The sequence below is a fragment of the Salvelinus fontinalis genome, chromosome 27 (assembly GCF_029448725.1).
Source record: "Salvelinus fontinalis isolate EN_2023a chromosome 27, ASM2944872v1, whole genome shotgun sequence".
NCBI classification, from domain to species: Eukaryota; Metazoa; Chordata; class Actinopteri; order Salmoniformes; family Salmonidae; genus Salvelinus; species Salvelinus fontinalis.
The window spans coordinates 9584235-9601129 of record NC_074691.1 but is presented as its reverse complement, the minus strand read 5'-3'; the positions used below and the strand labels follow the sequence as shown (position 1 = coordinate 9601129).

Genomic DNA, 16895 nt, shown 5'->3' with positions numbered 1-16895 from the left:
CTCCTCTTCAGACGAAGAGGAGGAGTAGGGATTGGACCAAAGCGCAGCGTATGTTGAATCCATATAGATTTATTTACAGACGAAGACGAAACACGAAAAACACATGAATAAACTACAAAACAAATAAACGATGTAGACAGACCTGACTTGAGAACTTACAATAGACGAAGAACGCACGAACAGGAACAGACTACATACATGAACGACAAACGAAACAGTCCCGTGTGGTAGACATACAGACACGGAAGACAACCACCCACAACAAACAATGTGAAACAACCTACCTATATATGGTTCTCAATCAGAGGAAAACGTAAACCACCTGCCTCTGATTGAGAGCCATACAAGGTCAATTAACACTGACACTTAACATAGAACAAACAACACAGACTGCCCACCCAGCTCACGTCCTGACCCACTAAACACAACTATACAAAAGGAAAACATTGTCAGGAACGTGACAAATAGCTTCTTAGCAAAGAGCAATTTCTCAAGCAAGAACTTTGCTAGGACTGTCTAGGAGTGGTCTGAGTGGGGAGGGGAAAACTGAAAACTAGCTGTTATTGGCAGAGAGGTTTAGAACTCTCTTATTGGTCTAATGTACTGCATGGTGATGTCATCATGGAAGGCCAAAACTCCCTCCCACCAAAACAGGTGGAAATTTCAGGCGGTCTTTTCAAACAGTTCTTACTTTAAAAGTGCATTATCAGAATTTTCACAATTTCACAGTATTATTCCAAAATGTGGAAATATATATAAAACCCATGATATATATATTTTTTTTACTGCACTGGGCCTAAATCAGCGGCCTAAATCATTTAAATCAGTTCCATTTTGCTGTGAAATTGAAACCATTTTTCCCTGTTAGATTTCATTCCCAATGATGTGTATATTTCTAATTCTACAACCCAAATACTTTAAGACTTAAATTATATGGAATGTTTGGTTAGCCAGAACAGAATAGATTTTTTTTTTTAAATCGGTAGGCTAGTTTTGATCTTAGCTCGGTACATCTAACCAGACACTTCCTCAGGGAGTGCGCCCTCTAACACAGTGTAAGGGAATGCTAATCTTCTCTTTGTTTCTCATGGTAAAGCTACTTATCTCCCCCTAAGCACAGTTAGCACCGATGAATGGAGCAGTTGTCTGGATGTGCCAAGTCAGCCAATCCAGCTGTGCGTGGTGGGCCTATGTGGGAAGAATTATCGACAATATGATAGTTTTTAGGTGTTTTAACCATTTAATCTGGTTATTTCTAGCTAAGACTCTTAATCTGAACATTTTGTAGTTTTTCGCTCACTGTAGTAGCCTTGTTCCCTCTCTCCCCCCCCCCCCCCCCCCCCATCTAAAGCCCACAGGAGGTGTAGGTGTTTGAAAGTAGCTTGTTTGGAAGGGGTTAGACATTCAAACTAAATTTGCGTCCCCTGCGAGGAGGGTTCCAGTTCTGTCTGTATGTGTTGTGCCACTGTTTCCAGGAGCTGGTTAGGCGCCTCGCCTTTCAAAGGTGAAAGATTAACATGTCTCAGGGAAAAAGCCCAGTTGTTCAGCTTAGTTTCTCTTTCTTTTCTTTCTTTATAGATAAAAAAAGGGAGATTTAATAAAAAGTGCAGTAGGCTACCTGAATATTGTTTTCCTCATAGAGGTGGAAAAGTGTAAAAACACCTGTTGCTAGGCGGAAACAAAATGTCATTAGCATATAAAAGAGAGTGTAGCGTACGTAACGTGTCAGTAAACAGAGCTTGATGGATGTGCACACGTACTATTTACTGAGGCAAGCACACGAGTTACATCGAAGCCACACAGTATACACCCCGTAGCCAATGTTTAGTAATGCATAAGAAATCAGCTTCTCCAGAGCTATTGGCATCCCTTTCCAGCTACAACACAGTGTCACGGTCATAATTGTACATTATAAACTGGGTTGTTCGAGTCCTGAATGCTGATTGACTGACAGCCATGGTATGTCAGACCGTATACTACGGGTTTGACAAAACATTTAATTATGTTGGTTACCAGTTTATAATAGCAACAACCTCGGGGTTGAATCGCGCCGAAGAACAGCCCGTAGCCATGGTTTATTGGCCATATACAACACCCCCCACGTGCCTTAATGCTTAATTGTGCTTTAGAAATAAAACCCGAAAAACGGATCTAAAGCAATGTTTCTGAAATAGAACGTCATGGCTCTGTGAACATTTAGAAACAGGGCGTTTCAAAAAAAGAATGACTGGGAAAGAATGTCCCTGGTAATATTAACATTGAGTTTGCAGTATAATGGAGTTGATGAAACAATGTCTAGCAGAGAGAATAGGAGGTAGATGTGTTTATGCGGTCTAGCCAGACGACGGACCGCCGAGGTCAGAACAAGCGAAACAAGGAAGGAGAGAAAGACACCCGGAGGAAATGGATTCATAAAAAGCAGCGAAGACCAGAATCCCATCCTTCGCGGGGCCTGTGTTTATAGTTGATATTTATAAGGACATTTCCCTATCGTGGCGGCGGCGGCGGCGACGGAGACTGTTTAAGGAAAGGCAATGGCGTTTTGCAATAAGAAAATAAACTGTTTCCTTTATCGCGTTTGACCCGCTCCACCTGGTATTCATCAGCGAGCAGAGCCTGGCCTGCCTGTTGGTCCTGTCCACTGCAGTTCTCTCCCCCGGCCTCCTTTATCACTCTAATGGCGTGCCATCTCTCCACGCTGCTCTTTCTCTCGCCAGGTCTCTTTAGCCTCCGCTCCTCTCCGCTTGTCGGCCGGCCGACTCTTGCATTCTTTCCACATCCATCCTGAAAGACACGCAGGCGGATTTAACACATAATCAAGCTAGATGGGACACGCATGCGGATTTAACACATAATCAAGCTAGATGGGAGGGTGGCCAGGGGGAGGCCCGGCTCTGACAGGGGTCATCACGGCAGGCCATGGAGACAGACTGGCACACACTATTCCATCTCATCGCAATGTTGGCCAGGAGAGCTGGAGCACAACACTCACCACCACCACCATTCCCCCCACTCTCAACCGAGGCAGGATTACTGGTACTACTGCTAGGGGCTACGCCTGTCCCTCTGAAGCCCTACCATAGTACAATGAGACAGATGTGGTGAAACTCTATATTACTTCTAGCCTGTTAAGACCCTGAAGACCCCTCTGTCCTCAATAGTTGATAAGGAGAACCTGATTAGTTGTGAGGGTTAATTGGGAAGTGGAAGAGAGTTGTTTACATATTTCACCGACTCTCTAAAACAAAGGTAAAACCTTTGCTTTTCCGTAATGGTAACGCTAGCTAGAAGTCGAAATGAAATGCAAACTGTCAATCTAAGTGGAAGATTAAACGCAGGAAATACAGTTCAAGAGCCATTGCGCCGGGACATTAGAAATAATTATCATCTGGTAAGGCCACAGGAAGCGATATGTCAGCCTGTCACAAAATGTCAACGCAGGAATCTCATCCATCCTCTTCCCTTTTTTCCGTCTCCGTGTCCTTTATCCAGATTGTCATTTAATCGCCAAACAGTGAGAGCCGCTGTCTGGATGCAATTCAAAAATGTTAAGAAGCCAGACTCGGGAGGAAAAATAAATATTGAGAATTTGGTCTCTTAGTGTGTGTCTGTTCCAGATAACGGCTTCTTGTTTTATCCTCTCGTTGTCCCACACAATGTGGAGAGTGATTTAAACGTCCTCAGAAGAGATAGAGTGAGTCGGGGCATAGTCATTCCTAACTGAGGCCTTTTCTGTTCTATCAGTGCGGTGCATAAAAACGCTGACTGCACACTGTTTTCCCCCATCGCTGAATGAGAGCGTTTGACCACTGGAAGGAAAATTACAGATGCTGGCTCTGTTACTCCTCGCTAAGGAGCGGGGTGGAATGTCAGATTTGTATTTTCTCCCGCCCTCCCTCCCTCGCTCTCTCTGCTCAACCTCAGCCCTGTTCTCTAAGGACTGGCTATATTCGCAGTGTAGTGTAAATGAGGCTGGTGTTTTCTGTGTTTTTCTCCCCCTCGCCTGTGTCAACAAGCACAGCCTATTAGACTTCATCTGAGTGGTGTTGAAGGGCCTTTTTAAGTTGTAACTATGTACTTTACCCCCCTCACATGCGTGTAATTATACGTTTGTCTGTTGGATGTGATCAATCTAGGGTGTGCTACGGATTATCGTGAGTCGGGAGACGCGTACAGTGTTCTAATGTGTTTCACTGTCAGTGTAACACTTTGTTAGCGAAGTTCTCAAGTACTGTACGAGAGGCGCGCACGGTTTGCCCTGATATTACAGACAAGCACTAGAGACTGAACCCAGGGTAATTATACAGCTGAGTTTTCTTTCCCCCTCTGAAGAAATACGTTGCTGCAAAGGAAAGACAAGGGGAAAAATCACTCACTATCACCCGCTTTCATTTAATGCTTCAACATCTCTGTTAAAGAGTGTGTTTTCAGCTGATGATACCAGGGCCAGGAACTGGCCAAGAGCGTCTGTGCTGCTTGGACAGGAATGCAGGCTCTGGGATGGCTGTGTTTGCCCTTGTCACTCAGTGCGCTGTGAGAGAGCACGGGAGAGGGAGAGCCAAGGCGAGCCCCGAAAAATGAATACCCATGTCACACAGCTGTTTGATTTGATGCCCTACTTTGCCGCCTCGTTGCTTCTGTAAACAGCCGGTCAGACACATTCAAAAACACAGGGGCCATCATGAAGAAAAAATAAATAAATGGGAAATAAACCATATTTTTACATGGGAACTTTAACTTGGAGTACTGTTTACTTTTGAATGCCCTGTTGTTCCAGTGGCTGAGAGAGCACTAATCTGGAGACTCCGTCTGGATGCCTGAGAGCCAGGCAGGCAGAGTGGCAGTAGCAATGGGAGAGAGCTGGGCCTCCCCTCAACACTGCTGGCCACCCAGCGGAGCACCACTACCCAAACCCAAAGGCAAACAGACACGCTGGCTTATCAGAGTGTTTAAACAGCCATGCGTGGTGGGAGAGGAGAGAGAGCAGCCTTTCAAACAGCACCACTGACCAATCTTGAACATTCTGCAAATGGACTGCTCCGTGTTATCACAGGCCCAAGCGAACATAGGTGAATATTTACGTAGTCTTATCAGAGAATTGTGTGGTGCATTAGGTGTGGGATTATGTGTAGGTACATTGTTTGCACTTAATGTCTAACGTTATGGTGGATTGGTACATGAGAATGTGTGTGATTAATAGGTTTCGGTAGGCAGCACACAGCTCCCATCACAAGGCACCTCTCTCACAGCTTTAAAACCCTGTTTTCAATTACCGCCGTTCTCAGGTAAGGAAGTATTAGAGATAAAATCATCTATTTTTTCCCCTCTCCGAAAAAGGTCTTGTTTCACGAGGCTGGTGCGGTGAGATAAATAGAGAGTGACAGGGCTTTCATGTTGCTGAAATGGGGATACCCCGTCCCTCGGTCTCCTCCTTGCGCTGTGGAGGTGTTAGAAGGAGGGGCAACCAGGTTCCTTTATCCTCTCTATTTTAGACCTGTCACAGAAGTACGGCCAACGATTTTGAACCTCTGAAAAAAAGAGTGTAACGGAGATGTGAAACGGGGGACCTCGGTATAAAAAACCTTTGCCCATTTCCCCAGCGGCTCATGTAAAATAAATGTTTTGTATAATTTGATAGTTTGTATGCAGAGCTATTTACAGGCATATAGATTCCTTTGCAGATTGGAACAGAAATCATGTGGCCTAGATTGAGGGTTTTTTTCTCCATAAGGCTTAGCGTTGGATTTTCCACTAACAGCGGGTCACTGTGGCTTACTTGTCTTGAAGTGTTGAGACTAAAAAAGCCAAACCCAAAATAGACATTTCCCTATTCACTCATGCTTAAATGTGAATTTGGATCATGCATGTGATTCACAAAGCCCTCTATGAATCGTTTCATTTGTTATACAGGAATTGTTCTGTTTTTGTTGTTGTTGCATTATTGCTGGATTTTGTCAGTTACTGTCCCTGTTTTTGCCCCCTCCAGATTTAGTGTTTGGCTTGTTGCATGACACAATGATCCCTAATAACTCGCAAGTGGCTGAGTTAACTCATCGCTAGGGCCCGTTGTTTGGTTGATCATGTCGCGTGACCTGGATTTGAAACTTTACTTTCATCAAACTTTCTTCTTTTCTTTTCATGTCAGATGGTCCAGCGCCATCCTCAGACAAACGCTTTCATTTTGTGGTGGAATTCTCATTTCTGGAAAAGGCTTAAAGTTTCAAATCCAGGTCATGTGACATGATCAACCAAAAAACAGGGCTCTACCCATCACACAAACAGCCATGTGACCAGTAGGGAATAAATCATACACTGTCTCTTATCCCTGGCATACGAGCATATTCACGAAGCTGAAACGCTCAAATCATCCATTCAGGGTTTCTACAACCTGGTCTGTTTTCTCTAGTCACACCTCACTTAACACTGTATGCCTGACTAGGACAACACACCCGCTCAGACTGGGCTTTGATAAACAAAACAAGTATTTATTTACTGGCCAGGGGATAAAAAACAAAACAGAAATAGCTCTATTTTCCCCCTCAGGTTAATAAGCAGTCGTTTTTCCTCATTCAGTGCAGGCTTTGACATGGTGATATTTGTGATTTGTTTTTAAGTGGGGTTTGTTAAGCTGGTTGATGAAGCCAGAGGGGCAGGTTGATCCGAACACCAGCTGTTCTGTGATGTGAACAAAAGTGTAATGCTCTGTTCCATCATGCCCTTTCTCTTTTCTGGGAATTCAAGTGTGAACTAACCCCCCCCTTCCCTTCCCTTCTTCCTCTGATTATAGCATGTGGCCGTGGGTTCTACAAGTCCTCGTCCCAGGACCTGCAGTGTTCGCGCTGCCCAGCACACAGCTACAATGATCGAGAGGGCTCGTGGCGCTGCGACTGTGAGGACGGCTACTACCGGGGACTCTCGGACCCACCCTCTGTGGCCTGCACAAGTAAGTACTGGAGCGTTGCTAGGTAAATACAGGAAGGACCTGTCTTAGAGTCTGCATTTATGCACTCATGAACACATGCTTGCACGTGCACATGCACGTCTCTCTTCCAGACCCCCACTGGCCACACTGAGAATGTTCAATCTGGAGGATTGTGAAAAGCCCAGATCTGTTCACCATCTAATCTACTCCAGAGCCCATACCAGTCCCCTGCCTCTGCTTCCCAATATGTCTTTATAATTATGTTCATGGGCCTGAGTGTTTTTTTTCTGTACCCCCCCCCCCTCCCGGCTGGTAGTTAATGATCAGAGGAGCAATTTGCCATTTCCCGTCTAAAAGATTGCAATTACAGTCAACAGCAGCACCCTGTGTCTCCATTTGTTCTGGTCAATGTTGCAATTATGTGACAGGCATTGATGACCTGTTTACACAGGCCAGGGGATTCATTTTAGAGGGTGGGGCTCATTTGCTCCCAAATCCACATCTGTTTACTCCCAAACAGGTAGATTCATGGGGGGCTTTTACAGGGCTACCCCCCCCACCCCCCCTCCGCACCACCACCACCTCAAACCAATGACTGACTCCACAGAGATGGAGGGAAGGGGGGAGGGAGGGAGGACACAGGGACAATGAAACTAGGCCTAATTTAAAGGAACAGTAGAGCGGGCAGGGTTGTGCAAGGACTGGGCTAATAAGGAGAGGTGGAAAAGTGGACTCCCTCTGTAAGTCTGATTTATCCCAGCATCTCTCTCTCTCTGTCCTTATTTGTTCTGGCCAGTCTTAATTCAGTCCTTGACTTGAAACAAGGACAGGACCGACTCTACCTACCCCTCCCCCTTCCCACCCCCTACCTTCTCCAATCAGAAACCGGTAGTAAACAAAAAGCCCACATTTCCACGGTAACCACTCATATGATTTTTATGAAAGCCTGATCCATTTCTTTCTCCACCAAGCCCGTCTTGTGGGTTTACTGTCGGAAGATGAAAACAAGAACTTTACTGCTACGCAATTGACCATGAAGACGTTTTATATTATTTTGTTATTTCCCGATGCCCTCTGCCTGTTCTGCTGTTGAAGAATCACTTTGGTGGAAACAGACATGTGAAATGGCAATGGCCAAGTTGTCTTTTTAATAGATTCCACTGTTTATCTACATGAAGACGCGCTCTGGAACTTTGACGACTACATTTTTTTTTAACCCTCCCGCTTTGAGCTGGATGTGTCAATGTGTAGTTCATACATGCATAATCTATTAACAGAATTACCTGCTTACCTCAATTAGCCACGAAATCCCTAGTTTGAATGCAAATCTTTTTTGTAGGTGTGCTGCGCCATTTTACCTACATTTTCCCCGACGTGGGCCAGCCTTTGTGGGGTCTGGTCTGGTCTGGGGTAGAATTCAATAGTAATTGAAAGTGATTTTACATTTCTTGAGCAAACAGCTTGATTGACAGATTTTTAAATGGGCGCTTGTAAACCTCCCTTATCTTAGGCTCTGTACAAACAGAGAGACAGATCTCTGCAGCACATGGATTAGGAATGTCTTTATGAGACTAAGATTGGACGAAGAGGAAGATAAAGATGAAACGTGGATATATTGGGAGAGGTAATTCACTGCAACAGGCAAAAACGGAAATGAAGACACTAGTTTTGAAAGGTCCGTCGGACAATATATTTACCGTTATCATTGTTGCAAAAATTGCGTGTTGAGAGAGAAGGGAAAACACATTGTATGATATTGTTTTTCCAATATTTGCTCACTCCATTCTTATGCAAAGCCAGGAGATAATGAGAAATGTATGGGGATGGCACTGCAGGAAGGCTGGGAGCATTTTTCCAGAAGCGGAGCAAAGCCTTGAAGCTGCTGACAGGTTGGGGAGTGGGCATCAATCATGTGACAGCTGTGAGCAGTGCTGGCGCTAGCAGGGTCTGAAAAGGGCAGTTGTGAGCAGCCATCTCCCCCTTCCTCCCCTCTCCCCCATCTCGCCCCCGTCGTCCCACTCAAATTTGCAACCTCAACAAGTTGACATCTCACGGAGAGGGAGAGGGAGAGGGAGAGGGAGAGGGAGAGGGAGAGGGAGAGGGAGAGGGAGAGAGAGAGAGAGAGAGAGAGAGAGAGAGAGAGAGAGAGAGATTCCATCCTGATTGGAGCCTGTAGTTGCTAGGGGACGGATGAGGGCCAGTGGAACGTAGGAGTCCCTTTCCTCCTTTCTTCCTCCTATCACGGCCTCCCTCTCTTCCACATGGCTTCACTCAGCCAGGTTTTAAACCACCCAGGTCAAAGGTCACGACACATGTTTGCAGATGAAGGATGAGTGCTAGGCTGATTTGAATACCATTCACCCCCAGCCTCCCCTCTTTCCCTCCATCCCTCCAATTAGTGTGTAGCCCCCTAATAGGGCAGTGGAGGGCTGAGACGGCCAAGAGCACCTCTCTCTTTTAGCTCTGCTCTCTCTCACAGCAGATCAGGACATTAGTCTTTTCTCCTAAGCCCTCTGACTAACTCAGGTCTCTCAGCTCTACACAGAGAGACAGGCTCAGCAAGATGACCTAATTATCTAGTAACTATTGCTATTATCCAAAAAGAGTCAGCCATCTTGGTTTATGCAATATCATTCAGTTAAAAAGGTCCATTCGATTTGGTTGACGAGTGAATGTGCTGTTAGAGGCGGTTATTCATCAGCAATATCACAGGTTCACCCAGTGTCTGGAGAATCAGCTGTATTACGCTATAAGAAGGAGGTGACAGGACACATTCACCCACCCACCCACACACACGCACACACACACAATGCGGCGTTGGAAGGAAGAAGCTAGCATGTGATTGAGACGTCTCAGACTGTGAGGGCTATGGAAGGCTAATCCGTGAAATGAAACTTCACCGGGAGGAGGGGGTGAGAGGGGAAAAACGTAAAGAGATAAGACAGAGAGAGGAGAGGAGTGAGAGACAGAAAAGGAGAAAGATAGAGAGGGAGCGAGGGCGGCAAGCCCTTGAGCTACGAGGATCAGCAGACAGACGGCAGAGGCTCAGGATGTCGCCTCTCCTAGCTGCAGGTAAGACGGGGAGGACAGTGTCACCTCACCTTACAGAGAGAACTGTGTGGTGGCGGGGGAACAAAGCCAACCCAGGGAACAGGAAGCACTATGTCTAGTCTAGGACAGCGAAGGGAAGCTTGCACTCACTGTATTCCATGTCCGCAAAACAAGAACAAAACACAGGCCACTCAAATTCATTCTAATTCAATATCGTCCTCCAGATGTTATCTCTGAAATCACTGCCCTGACCTTTGCCACCTGAGACTCAATGAGAGTAGCTGAGTAAATAAAAGAAGCTATTGTCTGTTGGTAACCGTGACCATGGTAGTGCAGTACAAACAAATGCCTGAGAGATGAGTGTGTGTGTGTGTGGATGTGTGTGTTTGTGCGTGCACGTGTGTGTATGTGTGTGACTCTCGCTCTTTGTCCCTGAAGGGGATTAAAGAACTAGTTCCCTATTTTACAACTTGATGTTAGCTGGTTCCTCACCCTGGAAGTAGTCTATGGGCCAGGAGAAACTGTAATCCATGGTTCTGTTCTCTTTAAACAGCCACTACTAACTTTAGCCACCACAAGCTAATAACGAGTGGGAGTGATGGTGGCATGTGAGCATGTACATTTTTGTTGTTGTTGCCAAATCACCTTTAAGTAACACATGCCCCCATCGCTTCCATTGATTGTTAGCTTGTGGTGGCTAAGGTTAGCGGAAATTTGTAATGGCTGTTTAAAGAAGACTGAACCCTGGATTACATGACTCCTGGCCCATAGACTACTTCCAGGGTGAGGAACTGTCTAACATCAAGTTGTAAAATAGCGAACTAGTCCTTTATGAGCCCAGGTCCAGTGTAGGTGACAGTGCTGAAGTCGTACCTTGGCTCTAGCAAGAGAGTCGTGCCGCCTCTCCTCTTCAGCTGCCACATGTGTCTCTTTCATCTCCAGAGCCCAGAGTATCACTGGCTCCGTCTCATCATTTCCCTCTGTAGCCGTGAATATGGATGGCTCTGTTATGCCTGCCTCATTCTTCTTAATGGGAGGAATTAGGAAAATAACCCAATTTGCAATATTGGGCTCCTGAGTGGCACTAAGGCACTGCATCTCACTGCTAGAGGCGTCACTACAGACCCTTGTTCGATCCCGGGCTCTATCACAACTGGTGTGATCCGGAGTCCCATAGGGCGGTGCACAATTGGCCCAGCATCATCCGGGTTAGGGGATGGTTTGGCCGGGGTAGACCGACATTATAAAATAAGATTTTTTTCTTAACTGACTTGCCTAGTTAAATAAAGGTTAAATAAATAAAATAAATAATGACTCAGACGTTTATAGTTTTCGCTCTATGCATAAGTATTACCAATTTGTAAAGACTTTTGTCTAAATAAATGTGGTGAGAAGCTTTTTGGATTTGGATGAAAATGGAGTCGTTTAGTATTTCACCGAGAAAATGAAAGATGCTTTTGAAAACGCCCATGAACAAAGAATACAAGTCATAATCTATAGTGCATTAAAAGGGACATAAAACGATCACTTAATTGCAGGCCTACAGTATATAAACATCTGGGTCATAAAAACGAGGGCTTGAATTTGAGTGATAAAAGCAACAATTTGTAAATCATTGTTTTTATGAGAAGAGTGTAATTCTTTGCTATTGTTCAGAGGACAATGGTTTATGTTCTAGTGAAGTATGGATAATTTATTGAACTCGTGGTTAGTGTGCTTCCAGTGATATTCTATATAGAGGCTTTTGTGGGGCGATAACTCAGATGTAATCTCACTTGTAGATTCCGGTGGCTATTTTTCAAAAACATCAACTTTAAGTGTCTTGTCTCTGCGATTCATTGGAAAGGAAACCCTTTGTCTCACACTGGGATAATTGTATATTGGGGAGGACTGAGGGAGAGCTAATAATGCCTCGTATCTGCTTCCCTCTGATCCCCTGTTCAGGATAAATAGTTCTACAATGGAGTGACATCTCAATCATTTCAACTGGATATTCCTGCCAATCTTACATTTCTGATATATTCCATGTTTGAATGTTAACGACAATTCGTGACTTGTGAATGCATGGTTATTGAATGAACAGAACGGGCATCCAAAAAGGACCTACCTTCACCTTGCATGAACCATTCACTCCTTTAAACAGGTACCTGTTCTTTAACAGTGCAAATCACACTCGAAAGGCAATACTATCACACAATTGACATGACAAATGACCGATACTTAACACGTTCACATTCATATTTAGCATGTACCGCATCAAATCAGAGTGGTAGGAAGGCAGTCATTATGCATTATAATAGTTCCCATGAGTTGTCTCAGTTTCGCAGCCTACTCCTCACTGACCTTGGCTTTGCTGGTGTTTGACTTCCTCTCTTCCTACCTGCACTAGTTTTTCTTTTTAGATTTGAGCTCTATTATAATTGTGTGTCAGTGTGGCTCAAAGGGTCAGAGCTGGCATGTCCCGTGCCAGTCAGTCTGAGAGAACAGAGCAGAACAGTGAACCGCATATCCAGTCAGTGCACACACCCAGTCTGCTGTCACTTTCCCTCCCTGGCACTCTGTTATTTAACTCTCCCTCCTCTTCCTCCTTCCTTCCTTCCCTCCTCTCCCTCTTTGTCTGCCTCCCGCCCTGACAGGACCTCCCTCGGCGCCACAGAACCTGGTCTACAACATCAACCAGACCACGGTCAGCCTGGAGTGGAGCCCGCCGGCCGACACGGGCGGCCGCAACGACGTCACCTATAGGATTATGTGCCGTCGCTGCAGCTGGGAGCCCGAGGAGTGCGTGCCGTGCGGGGGTAACGTGGGATACTCCCCCCAACAGGCGGGATTAGTGGACACCTACGTGAGCGTGGTGGACCTGCTGGCCCACGCCAACTACACCTTCGAGGTTGAGGCAGTCAACGGGGTATCTGACCTCAGCCGCACCCAGAGGCTGTTCGCCGCAGTCAGCATCGCCACCAGTCAAGCAAGTAAGGAGTCTGATTGGCTCATAGAGATCAAATCAATTCTGGGGTTTGGCTCGATTCCAGAACAAGGTCATACATCCTAACATCCACCCTTCCGTGTACGCTTTAATTAATAACTATTGCTAAATTCCTTGCACTTTCATATTCCGCTGGTGTGAACTCGAATTGCCTTCATGATTAAGTTACAAAGAAACACACGTTTTCATATGCAGCACTTCATGGTCTCCTAGATGTTCAGGATAAGCGAGGCAGATATGGCCCTTTTAGGATACAGAATAATGGTAAACGTTTGCACTTAGGCCATGCACTATACAAACGTTCGGCATATTTTACATACAAACAAATGGTTATTTTGCGCTGAGGTCTGCCGTTCAACTGAGTACCTTAATCATACCTCATTGGCATTAATGATCATAGGCTGATACACAGCATTTACAGTTGGCATATTACCCAGATTAATTTAATATGTGTGTCAGAGCTATGGTGGAAAGCATTAGTAGCATAGCAAGGCTTGCTGCGAGTTGTACCATAGGAAACGGTGCGTGCCGCTAACTCCCCTGGGAACCTAGCATAATTAAAATGCTGTATTTTCTTGGTGACACACTCCTGAAGGCAGCACTACACCTTTTTTTAATTCATTATTTCTATGGATCCACCAAACAAGATTTATCTTTCATGCTCAAGCATCCATGAAGCGCAGTTGGAGTCAAAGGGGAATACTAACTAGGGCCATTAAAAGAGGGCTGCACAGCCATTGTAGCTTGTAAAGAGTGTTTGGGGAATATTATCATCGTAACCATGTAGCTAACCAGTAGCTACGAGAATTCTGGGACTTGTGTGGCGCACACCGAGGCTCTTGTGGTATATGTTTAGGTTTGACTTTGAACCACCTGTCAGATGACCTGAAATTAGACTTGGGCTGTACTTCACCCCAACCCAGCCCTATACATGAATGCAGAAGAGCTGCAACTCTTTCGAGTTTTTTTCTTGAACGAATTGGGGCAATCCTGAACATGCAGCCATGTCCTGCGATGTACTCCCAGTAAGATGAATCTGCATACAGTACCTGTTTTATTTCAGACAATTTTTGAGTGCACTCGTTTAGAATACTGTACTGTGTTATTTGTTTGCATGTACTGAGAAATATATATATATCAAATAGACAAAATAGAATAAGAAATATCGCAACAACCCCCATTCTAACACTGTCAAATGGGGAGAGAGGAGAGAGAGAAACAGAATGGATAACTGTGGCCAGGCAGCAGAATGAATGTGGGTTCAACTGAAGGGAATGATGTATGTTCCGTGACACGGTTCGTGACAGAGACACACGCTGGATGGTTCTAGGGGTTGCCTTGCCAAGGACACAAGGACACTGCAAGGAGGGAGACCTGCAGGAAAAGATGGGGGGAAAACAATTAACACATGGCTCCCTCAGAGCCTCTTATAATTACACGTGGCATGTTGACAACAGACAATTACTCTGTTAACCCTGCGGTATATTTAGCCATCAGAAATAGTGGGAAATAGAGGGAAGCATTTGATGAGGAAGAAATTGTGTTTACGTCTTAAAGCTAGCATTAGGCTACTATTTGAAGCAAGAATTACATAGTTTGAGATGTTCACTACTATTTAGTGTAATTAGATGTGTTTATAGATGTTTTGTTACCCTATAGCCTAGATACACTATGACAAATTTCAACAATTGGGAATGTAGCAGACTGCTTGGCTTCAGTTTGATGATGTGCCAACACGTATTGTTAGTGAGATCCTCATGTGAGAGAGCAAGCAGAATCAGTGTTGCTGCGCAGGTTGCAGCCTAGACGTTAACCCTGTCCTGCGGTGCTTTTCAGGGAACGCTCCAGCGCTTTTTAATTGGAACGTCGGCGCTTCCTAAAACAATGGCCCCCTTCCCGAGCGAGCATGTACACTCGGGCCACGTTGTTAATGAATGACTGCAATAATAAACCCTTTTACGCCTCACCATCCAGAATTGATGAACCTTTCCTCAGGTTGGAGGTAGCGAGAGAGTGAGCCGTGGTCCTGAACAAGCCTTGAAGAGAGGAGAGGAGAGACCATGTAGCAGGTAGTGCCTCTCTCTCCTGCTGAAGGATAATCAACTTGTGAAGAGGAGAGGAGGAGCGGAACAGAGGGAGAGGAGGAGAGAAGTAGAGGAGCAGGGCGACTGCGAAAATGCAGATGGTGATTCATCTGATTAGGAATTCACACCTCCCCTAATTATACCAAAGGACGTGTGAGGAGTAAGGCTGTGAGGCAGTCTGCAGCCGTGGATGAGTTGAGGATCTGCACAAGGTGCCGATTGCTTATTGTTCCCAGGGAAACCAAATTACCTCCCAGCTCTGTCTATAAGTGTGTTTAAATAACTACTGTTGGAGATGCGGCGCATGCAAGTTCATCATCTTGTTTTGTCTTCGACTCTCCCCCTCGCATCCTCACCACGTCCTCCTACGCAGGTGAATTAATATGAATTTGTCATCACATCTTGATGAGGTGGAGTTTTTCCGGAAAAAGTTAGGCTAGCTAGACGGAGAGTGCATTTCAATCAGGGCACTATTGTCGCTTGATAACTCTAGAGAGCTGCCCTCGAAGATCCTCCATACTCCGGATGCTTTCATGCCGCTACACTTGTAGAGAAGGACTTTTGTTCTTTCAGAAGCCTGTGAGTGAGAACTGCTGATGGAATAACCATTCGTATTTATTCAAGAGAGTGTGTGTGCACATCTCAACCCGAAAATTCCCTGTGGAGAACCACGGTAGAAATATGATTGGAATTGGTTAAGGGGGATGGCTATAGGAGCACTATGTGTGACGGGACACTCAGCCACAGACCAGTGGATGATGCTGTTAAGGTGTGAGCATAAAGTGGCGTAAGCAATCTATTACAGCTGCAATATGTAACTTTTTTGGCGACCAACCAAATTCACATAGAAATGTGAGTTATAGATTAATCTAATTGAAGTCTAAGAAGCGGTAGATCTGTTCTATGTGCTCTATTTCTATGCTTCCCGTTGTCAAGTTTAGTTTTTGAGTATTTAACTTTTGGTTTTGTATAACAGCTTCAAACAGCTGAAAATGCTATATTTTTGGTTATTGAAAATGTATTTCACAGCGGTTTATATGGTATAATGATTCTCTACACCAGTGTTTCTTAAACTCAGTCCTGGGGACCCAATGGGGTGCACGTTTTGTTTTTTGCCATAGCACTACACAGCTGATTCAAATAATCAAAGCTTAACGATGAGTTTATTATTTGAATCAATTGTGTAGTGCTAGGTCCAAAAAACAAAACCTGCACCCCTTGGGGTCCCCAGGACCGAGTTTGGGAAACACTGCTCTACACAATACATTGCTTTTTTGTCATATGAACAGAAAATAGGCAAACTGTTAGAATTTTAGCAACCAGGAAATGGCGAAGCGATTTCTGCACATTGCACCTTTGAAGAGGGAAAGGGGGAAGCTGTGGAAATTGATTTTAATGCTGACAGCTCATATTAGCCAGGAGCAGCGAACAGGTTACATACCGATAGAAACTTCTACTGTCGCTATTTGTGTTCCGAGCCCTCTAGTATGAGTCAGCGTGGGATTGGGATATAACTTAGCGATATGTTTTATTTACACCTCGACGAAGATTGGGGTCGTCTTTTATTCTTCATTTCATCCTCCTTCACGGTGGAACTGTAACAGGTCGCACGTTGATAGCCTTTTAAATTTTTTTTTTACATTTTTGCAGATGAATGGATTCAGATAAAACAATGTTGCTTTCCTGGTTTATTTTTAGATCATCTCCTTCAGGACTATTGTTGTGTAACTTCATATCTACTTCAAATGAGATCAGAGTGTCCTCAAGTGCAAACCTATTTAAACATTCAAAGGGAACAACAGACTATTCCCTTTGCCACCATTTTACTCAGTGAGAAAATGCATTGTGGCAC

General features: G+C 44.9%; 1 protein-coding gene across 12 annotated transcripts in view; it reads left to right on the top strand.

Moving 5' to 3' along the window:
• Window positions 1–16895, top strand: part of LOC129824989 (ephrin type-A receptor 7) — a 75525-nt gene that overhangs the window by 14292 nt on the left and 44338 nt on the right. For all 12 annotated transcript variants that reach the window (XM_055884613.1, XM_055884611.1, XM_055884606.1 and 9 more), the window contains exons 4-5: window positions 6788–6943; window positions 12610–12945. In XM_055884613.1, the coding sequence (XP_055740588.1) occupies window positions 6788–6943; window positions 12610–12945 (492 nt within the window). The remainder of the gene's footprint in view (window positions 1–6787; window positions 6944–12609; window positions 12946–16895) is intronic.